Source organism: Sinocyclocheilus rhinocerous, unplaced genomic scaffold (assembly GCF_001515625.1).
Source record: "Sinocyclocheilus rhinocerous isolate Xijiao unplaced genomic scaffold, SAMN03320098_v1.1 scaffold964, whole genome shotgun sequence".
Lineage (NCBI taxonomy): Eukaryota > Metazoa > Chordata > Actinopteri > Cypriniformes > Cyprinidae > Sinocyclocheilus > Sinocyclocheilus rhinocerous.
Window position 1 is genome coordinate 319,219 of NW_015655397.1, and position 9,491 is coordinate 328,709.

At 41.8% G+C, this 9,491-nt stretch overlaps 1 protein-coding gene and 1 long non-coding RNA gene across 2 annotated transcripts in view; both read right to left on the reverse strand.

The window, feature by feature from the left end:
* The window catches only part of slco2b1 (solute carrier organic anion transporter family, member 2B1), a 52,845-nt gene extending 48,907 nt beyond the window's left edge, over positions 1–3,938 (reverse strand). The window contains exons 1-2 of the mRNA XM_016525000.1: positions 3,863–3,938; positions 3,042–3,147 (exon numbers count right to left, since the gene is read on the reverse strand). Of these exons, the coding sequence (XP_016380486.1) occupies positions 3,042–3,119 (78 nt within the window). The 5' untranslated portion in view covers positions 3,120–3,147; positions 3,863–3,938. The remainder of the gene's footprint in view (positions 1–3,041; positions 3,148–3,862) is intronic.
* Positions 3,939–4,827: 889 nt separating this feature from the next.
* The window catches only part of LOC107718066 (uncharacterized), a 16,327-nt gene continuing 11,663 nt past the window's right edge, over positions 4,828–9,491 (reverse strand). Inside the window, exon 3 of the long non-coding RNA XR_001637378.1 lies at positions 4,828–4,838. This is a non-coding gene — a long non-coding RNA (uncharacterized LOC107718066). The remainder of the gene's footprint in view (positions 4,839–9,491) is intronic.

Here is a 9,491-nt window from a genome sequence, read left to right on the forward strand (position 1 = left end):
CGATACTGGGCTTGAAAATATCGGTATCGGATCGAAAATAAAATAAGAGGTATCACTCATCCCTAGAATCCGCTACGGTGTTTGAGGGAGGGGAGGGGAGGTTCAAGTTTTCCCGGGTCTGCGCGTGCAACAAGTGGGCGGGCATAAATATGCTAATGTTTCATGTTGACGTCAACTTGAAATATCCATAATAGGGGCACTTTAAAGCTAATATATTTTACATTTACTAAATTGCAGCTTCATCATTACAAATGTTTAATTACAAAACATTACATGCACCTCTCTCTCTGTTGCATATTAAATCATGTATTGCATATTAAATTGTTTATCGTATATTTTGGCATGATTTAGCTTTTTCCTAATGTGGAGAAAGTTGTCTCACTGGACACTTTAATTCGAGAAGTCATACTTCTATGAATATAATTAGGGGTTCCCTTCTGAGGGAACTTCGAACTGCGTCCTCTAGAGCAGTGGTTCCCAACCCTGGTCCTGGAGGCACCCCAACACTGCACATTTTGCATGTCTCCTTTCTCTGACACACCAATTTCAGGTCTTGGAGTCTCTACTAATGAGCTGATGACCTGAATCAGGTGTGTTTGATTAAGGAGACATACAAAATGTGCAGTGTTGGGGTGCCTCCAGGACCAGGGTTGGGAACCACTGCTCTAGAGGTCGCTATGGGGGAATGCTTTCAGCATGACCGGTGTCTGAAGCATACATCTAAACACGACAATAACATTGGCCGGCGACAGCCTGTGACATCACCACCCGGTGCAACTACAGTATAAAAGGGCGCCGGGAGAACACGTCATCCTCTTCTTCGTCTTCAAGGCCTGTTTTGTTTGAAGTGTGCATTTCCGGTAAGAACGATTCTTCTTTACCATGTTGAGCACTAATAAGGCGATTAAGAAGTGTGTGGATCCGTGTCCTTGTTACTTGACACCTGATGACACACACGATCTTTGCGTCTTTTGTTTGGGCGAAGAGCACGAGAGTGAGCTGCTGGACGACGATGATATCTCTCTTATATCGTCTGATCCAGCGGCTGGTGCTCTGCTGGCTCAAAGCTAGGATGAGCAATAGATGTCAGATGAGGACGAAGTCGAGACTGAGTCCTCCCAATCCTCCTATTATGATGAGCTGCTCATACGTGAAGAGAAGTCTTGGAAAAATCCATTCTCGTCTCACATCCATAGATTCCAGCATACTAGTTATGCCAACATTGAGGGGATGCGTGAGAATGGTTATGAGAAGATGCCCCCTGTTGAAGAGACACTGGCCTGCTATCTCTCTATGGGGGAGACATCTTCTCTTAAGGCTCCCTACCTGCCGTCCAAACCCCTTTAGAATACATCTCGTTTGAATGGCAGGGCATACGCGGCAGCGGGTCAGGCTGCTGCCTCGTTGCATACCATGGCGGTGCTTCAGGCTTATCAGGCTGATCTGCTGAAAGACCTAGATAAAGGTCAGTTGTGTCGCACCACAGTTCTTGCTCTCCGTGCCACTAAGCAGGCTGTCACTGCCATTGGCAGATCCATGGCGTCCATGGTGGTTATGGAGAGACATCTGTGGGGGAATCTGGCAGATATCGGGTCGAAAGGGAAGGGCTTTCTTCTTGATGCGCCAGTTTCCCCTTCTGAGCTTTTCTGCACTTCCGTCGAGACAGTGGTCGAGAAGTTTAAGGAGGCCAAGACGTGCTTTGCTGCCTTCAAATTCTTCATTCCACGAAGGTCCAGGTCTTAGCCCGAACAACAAAGGGGTCCCGGCCCGTCTCAATCTAAGGATCAAAGGCAGGCTCAGAAGACTAGTGTCGCAACTCGTGCCCCTGCCCTGCCTGCGGGTAGGGCTCAAAAGGGGCGTGGGTCTAAGGGTGACAGGCAAGATTTGAGGGAGGTGATCCAGACTAGGTGTTCTCAATACTCTCGTCTGGACCAAAGTAAAACCTGAGCCATCTACTCACCTCCCTCTGAGAGTATTACATCTGCTCTCATCTTCCTCCCCTTAATTCCCCTAAAAAGTTTCCTCCTGACTGAGGTTAAGTAGGAGCTTCCTGCGCTTGCATTGCAGTCTCTTATGCTGGACCTATGATGTTTTGGCTAGTTTCTATGTCTCATAGAAATACCTACTGATAGTCCGGACCCCAGTGCTCTTCGGACTTCACCTCCAGCCTATATCCATGAGCCTGAGTCATGCGCAGGAGCCATGGTTGGTGAGTATGATCCATTTCATCTACTCTACTGCTAGTTTTTGTGTATTCGAAACTAATCCTTTCTGCAACGCTACTCAGACCTGTTCTGTTTTCTGACTTTTTAGGTTTGACCCCCCTGATAAGTCAGGACCTCCTGCTGTTGACCGATTATAATGACGGTTTCACTCATCGGTACTGGATCCAGGCTGGTGATAGTCTTTTGCATGCACAAGATTTACATAAGAAGGAGGAAACAATGGTGTTCGAGGCTCATGGTATGTAATTTCCATGTACAGAACTGTTATTATTCAACTATACCAAGGTAAACACAGTTTTCCATTCTATGGCACCTTTAACAGGTAAGTTATTTTAGGGTATGCAGCTCAGGCCCTTGGCCGAAGGGGATAATGCCACTGACAGCCGTCAAGACGTCCTTGGGGCAACTCCCATGGCTATGGTAGAGTTGGTACTTAGTGCTCGCCGTGGTTTCTGGCATGCACTCCTCTCAGCATAACGGCATGGGTATACCGTTCCCCATAGCGACCTCTAGAGGACGCAGTGTCTCGTTCCCTCGGAAGGGGGACACTGCGTCCTCTAGTTCCCCTGCCATGCTTCAGACATAAGCTTCAGACAAAGAAGCGGATGACATGTTCTCCCTGCGCCCTTATATACTGTGATGACGTCACAGGCTGTCGCCGGCCAATGTTATTGTCATGTTTAGATGTATGCTTCAGACACCAGTCATGCTGAAGGCGTTCCCCCATAGCAACCTCTAGAGGACGCAGTGTCTCATTCCCTTCTCAGGGAACCATGGTTACATACGTAACCTGAGACATTATATTTGGAATCTTACCTTGATATTGTTAAATAGACCCATTGATCTGCAAGGTCTCGATGTCTGTGGGTTTCCCTGGACTTCAATAGCTGTCATTTTGTGTTATCACAAGATGCAACACATTCTGGGAAAAAAATAAAATCATAGCTGTTAATAGTATCTTGCCTTTTCTCAGCAAAACAAATAAGAACTTCCCTATTTTATCTCTCTTTTTAATTTTAATCTTGCAATCTGCAATCAGTTACATGCTGTTTACTGCATGCTTTTAAAAACGTACAGGAAATGCGTGTGTTCTTCAGCTAAAATAGCATTATATTTTATCAATTAATATGCAGTTTTTAAGGATGTTTTTATGATGAAATTTTTTTTTTCAGGTGGTTGGCTGCTCACACAAAAGCAGCATGGTTTAGTTCCCAACTGTTTCTAAGGAACAGGGACAAGTTAAACTCGTATCACTATTGAGCAAGACTTTGCTTCAAAGAGGCCTTTGTCTTTGCAGTTAGTGATTTGTGTTGATTTTGATTCAGTACTTTCAAATGTTTGAATTCAACACCAAAATAGAGGTATTGAGAAGAAAGTGCCCAGGTAGAGGCTACTCAGGATAATATTTGAACTGAGATAAAATTTTACTTTTTAAAGAATGCATTCATTTCATTCATATAATAAAACGCATATTTATATTTCTTATACATCTTCAACATTTCTATGTCCACATCTTGATTAGCCTATAGCAATGAATTAATAAAACTAAATTTAATTCACAATTATGCCACATTCCAATTAGCATGACCAAGCTGTTCGAGCAAGTTGAGTTCATGAATTAACAGAAGTGTACTTACAGCTTGCTGAGACTGAAGATTTGGAGAAAGTCTACTTTCACTTTTAGGAAGTTAGGTACAATTTAAGAAGCTGCTTGAGCTGGGCGGGCTTTCAGGATTGTGCAATCTCAGCTAGTACTTGGATGTGATTTCATGGGGAGATGTAAAAAGAAAAAGAAAGAAAGAAAGAAAGAAAGAAAGAAACATATTTAACATAGTTTGCAAATCTATGCATTTCTCATTACCGACGATGGATACAAACAATAGATGGCACATAACGACCTATCTGGAAAACGTTTGAAATAAAGTTAGAAATTTCAAAACTGACCAGCAGATGGAGACAAAGTACAGTTTTAAAACTACACTCTCTTTATATGACAACATCTCATTCACACAAAAAAAAAAGACACTGGAAAAGAGTGTTGTTAGATTTAAGGTGGTATTTAGATTCTATTCTGATATTGGTGGAAAGCCTGTAAACAAATGAGAAATTTGGTTGTAGATAAGATCACATCTGATGGCTCACTCTCCTTCATTTGTCCCTAAAATATATGAAGCAAGATAGCCTACTTGTTAGTACCCAAATTTTAGTACAGAATATTTCCTCTCGTATTAGTAAATTTCTCAGAGTTACATATGGATTAAAAAAAAAGACCAATTTTAACTGGTCATGAAAATTACATAATTACAGCAAAGTATTTCAAGAGCTATGAAATATAGATGGACATCTATAATAGAATGCACTGTAAATTAATTCATTTGAAGTTATTTGCATGCATTTTTCTAGCTATCTGTGGTTGAAACATAAAATAACAAGGTACTTGCAGAGTTATTAAAAAAAAAAAGAAAATAAATGTGAAGTGATGTGGAGGCCAAGTGTAACCCATACTCACACATCTGGAACAGCGGGCAGTCATTTTTGCTGTGGCGCCCAGGGTGCAAATGGTGGTTAAAGGGATAGTTCACCCAAATCTGAGAAGTCTGTCATTACTCAAAACTCACCCTTATGTCGTTCCAAATCAGTAAGACCTTTGTTCATCTTTGGAACACAAATTAGGATATTTTTGATTAAATCTGAGAGCTCTCTGAACCTCCATAGACAGCAAGGGTACTACCATGGTCAAGATACAGAAACATCAGGGCCGTGCACAGGGGGGTGGCCCGGTGGCTAGAGCCACTGCCCCTTTGCCCTCATCAGCTGAGTTGCCCCTCTCACCAATCCCCCCCCCATCACCCCAGCTCAAACGGGTCTGTTCCCGCTCCGCTAAAGATCCGCTGATTCCGGTAATCTGCTCCGTGTTTTCCCGTCCGCTCCACAGCATTTCTCACGGTCTGTGTGCTGCTCTCTGGAGTGGAGACCACAGTTCCCAATGTCGTTGCATTAACAGGTAGATGCTTTACAATCCACATTACAGTCAGTGGATGATTCGCTAAATTAGTAATTTGGTAGTTTGTTTTTGTATTTCTGTCGGTAATGATTTGCTCTCTGTCTTTTAAAAGTGATAACAACAAAATATCCACGTTCTTAGAATTAGAATGTCTAATCAAATTATTGTACTCGATCATATGAGAGTGGGGTAAGATTAGCCATTTTTTTACTTATGTGGTCCTCAAGATAAGTTAAAATGATGCAGAAGTACAATGAAAGTATCTATCCTATATCCTATCCTAATGAAAGTATTTCTATCATTTTAAATGATCAGTATGCATCTATGACAAAGGGTTCTAAAAATATGGCTTCTTATACAAAAAAAAAAGTGTTCCCATGGCTCAGTTTGCCCCGGGTTAGGGGTAGCACGGTTCTTTGTAGAATGAACTCGCACGAAGTTGAAAGTAAAAGTCTTTAATATTATCCACACAAGGTAATCCACAACACGAAGGCTTAAGAAACACGTACACGTTGACGAGACCGGACAAAGAAACACTGAACTGAATACAACTTATATGGGGAGGATAATTGACAAGACACACCTGAACATAATGACACAAACACAATAGTTCATAACTGTGACAATCACATTAAAATTCCAATTTATAATTCAGATATTTAACTTAACTACAGTGCCTTATGATGGGGTAAGTTAAAATGCTGACTCAATTTCATAAATATCAGTATCATAAATATTTTTAGACCTGGATCAGTTTGCTTTGATGTAACAACCATATGTTATGCTAAAATTTTACTTTGACAAGCCAAAAATAGTTTTTAAAGTAAATGGGTGCCTTCCATTCCCCCCATATGTTTCTCCTTTTCACAGTCTGGCAGAAATGATGGGTAGTTCCAAAATACATGGTCACATGACAGTAAAAGTGTACAGTTGCCAAGAAACGGGGGCAGGCTCAGAGAGTGAGGGAGATCCCATTCTTATCAAAACATCTACAATAAAGTCTGAAATTATTACAGAGTGTGCTGTCTTCTCTTTTAATTGTATATTTGTAACAACTGGATCATTTGTATTAACAAGCACCCACCCCCCTAGTGCCCCTTTTTTGGTTTGGGCCACTGCCCCTCAAAATGTCTGTGCACGGCCCTGAGAAACATAGTAAGGAAATCGTTAAAATTGACCATGTGACATCAGTGGTTCAACCATAATTTTACAAAGCTACGAGAATACTTTTTGTGCGCAATGAAAACAAAAATAATGACTTTATTCAACAATTTTTCTCCTCCGCCTCACCCTGGCACCATTTTGAAAAGTATCACGATGCATGCGTGTGGTGCTGCTGTACATGAACATGAGTAAGTGCCCTGCAAAGTGGACATCACAGGATATTTTGCCATGATTCCAGTTCGAAAGAAGTGTATATGTTACATTCAAAGGGTATTAATGTGCGCGAGACGTGACTTCTATGCAAATCTTATGATTACGGTTAAATAACCCTTCACACTTCTGGAGTAAGTTTTGTCTGTGTGTGGAGACGCTGCAGACAGTGGTGTCATGCAAATCTGTGTTTTTAAGTGACGTAAACTTCAGCCAATTTCCCGTGTGCAGGGAATAGAGAGCAGTGAACTCTATGTAGGGAGCATGTCAATCAGAACAGTTCATTCATCATGGAGCTCTCTTCAAACGAGCTGGTTATCTAAATCAAGGGGTGTTAAACAAGAGAGACATGCCAAATATGCAAAGCGGGGGTCGTGAGGACCAGGATTAAGAACCACTGCCTTAAAGGGTCAGGAAACCTCCTGTTTCAGCATGGTTAGTTCTCACCACAGTTTTGAAAAATGCTACAACGCCCTCCAGGATCAAGTTTGGTGAACGCTGGTCTGAAGCGTCTGTCATAGGAACACAACATTCAATTCAATTCAATTCAAGTTTATTTGTATAGCGCTTTTCACGATACAAATCGTTGCAAAGCATCTTTACAGAAAATTACGTTTCTACAATATTTAGTAGTAGCTTATCAGTGGTGACTGTCAGATAATGTACATATAGCAGAAATGTACGGGAAAATCTATTAAAGACGTAATCAAACAGACGATGAACACTATTAACAGCAATTATTATGATGCAATCAAACTTATAGCAAAATGTGGTAGTTCTGTATGTTGTTTCAGGGTTGGCATCATCTGAGGTCCTCTGAGGGGCAGTTGTCAATCCCGTGGCAGAAACAGAGAAACAAATAGAGACATATTTAGCGTAGCTGCTGTTCCAACCAAGCAAAATTTATTTGTTTAACCCAAGCTAAACAATAATAATGTACAATTGATCAGATATAACAGCAGTACAAGATTATGAGATGCATTATTTGAATGCTTGGCCAAAGAGATGTGTCTTTAATCTAGATTTAAACAGAGAGAGTGTGTCTGAATCCCAAACGTTATCAGGAAGGCTATTCCAGAGTTTGGGAGCCAAATGTGAAAAAGCTCTACCTCCTTTAGTGGATTTTGCTATCCTAGGTACTACAAAAATTCCAGCGTTTTGCGACCTTAGGGAGAGTGATGGATTGTAGCCTGGTAGAAGACTAGTTAGGTACGCAGGAGCTAAACCATTAAGGGCCTTATAGGCAAGTAATAATATTTTGTAACTGATACGGAACTTAATAGGTAGCCAGTGCAGAGCAAAGACAAGTTGTTGTCTAATATAACAGATTTTTGACTGTAGAGGAAGTAACAGTACATCCGTCTAGTTGTATTGTTGCAACACTGCCGCAACGACCAGTCTGATGGGGCTCATGCTTTTAACAGTAGCTTGGTGGAGTACACTCATTTAGACCAATATAATCTGGTTTTAGACAGGTTTCAGTCAAGCAGAGTACATCAAATCTATTATCTGTGATCATTCCATTTACAATAACTGCTTTGGGTGCGAGTGATCTAATGTTTAGGAGCCCAAACTTTAAAATTTGTTTTTGTTCATTTATTTTACATTTTTCTGGTTTAATCACGATCAGATTTTTTCTAGATGCTGCATTAAATTGATATTTTGGGCTCACTATTCGGGGAACAGACACTTTATAGATTGGACAGCGCAAGTACTTCTATCATTTAAGCGGATAGAACAAAAGCCATCATGGCAGTTATTTGAGAATTGGCTTACTAGTCATATCGCACCATCTCGATCAGGCTCCTGAAGTCCAACTTCAGTGTCTCCGTCTACCGCAGCTTAGTGTCGTTAACCCCCGCGTGAAGCACGACCGCTCCGGGGCTCTTGTCGCCCTTCAGGATTGCGGGTATCTGCACAGAAACATTGAGAACACAAGCACCAGGGAAACAGTGAGTGTGCACTTTACCTTCAGCTAACGTAGCACGGATGTGCCGGACGATGGAGTCTCCAATGATCACAGAATCATGTTCCGTCTCGCGGATTGGAGCGAAACGGTTCCGGGAGGAGATCTCGAAGACTGGAGGCGGAGAGGTCGTCGCCCGGGGCCTGGCTCGCGTCTTCCGCTGCGGCTGCACCCAGGGTCCGTGGTGTCCCGGCGCCGGAGTGAAGGACATCTGGGAAGATCGCATCCTGGGTGCACAGGACCTGTACAGAGAAACACATGGAGTAGAGGTGGTGGGAGAGTTAGCAGCGCACTGTATACTTATGACCTGTGAGCGTCAGTCCAGGATGTTTCCAGCGCAGCTCACTACTCTCTCAGCTGGGCCTGCTTCTCCACGGCCTCCAGCTTGAGCTGCACCGAAAGCAGCTCGAACGTGTCTTCACCTGCACTCAAAGGTAGACACACATCCGCCATTAAAGCAAGTAAAAGTGAGTAAAACAATGGTAATGTGTGTGAATAGAGTATTAGCAATGTAAGCGAGATTAGCGGCAACCACGCTGGCGATGCTAGCGGGCTATTTGCTAATAGCGGACTCGGGAAATCAAAATAAAACTAGTGATAACAAGGCGCTCTGATTGCTTTTGTTGTAGGATACGATAGGGGATATATTCACACGTTATATAAACGAAAATGATGGTGTATAAAATTGATTTTAAAATAGAAAATTAGACGACAAAGAATTAACTTGACGGAGCTCAAACTCAAAACACACGATAGCAACAAACAGGAAGTCAAAAACAAGTAAGCAAAACAATGCACACGTTACTTAATGGTAAAAATTCACAATTTTTTTTTTTTAACAAAATGAGATTTAAGACAAATTATAAAATAAATGTGTCCTTTTATTATTGCTTGGACAAAATGCTGCACATTTCTTTGTGAA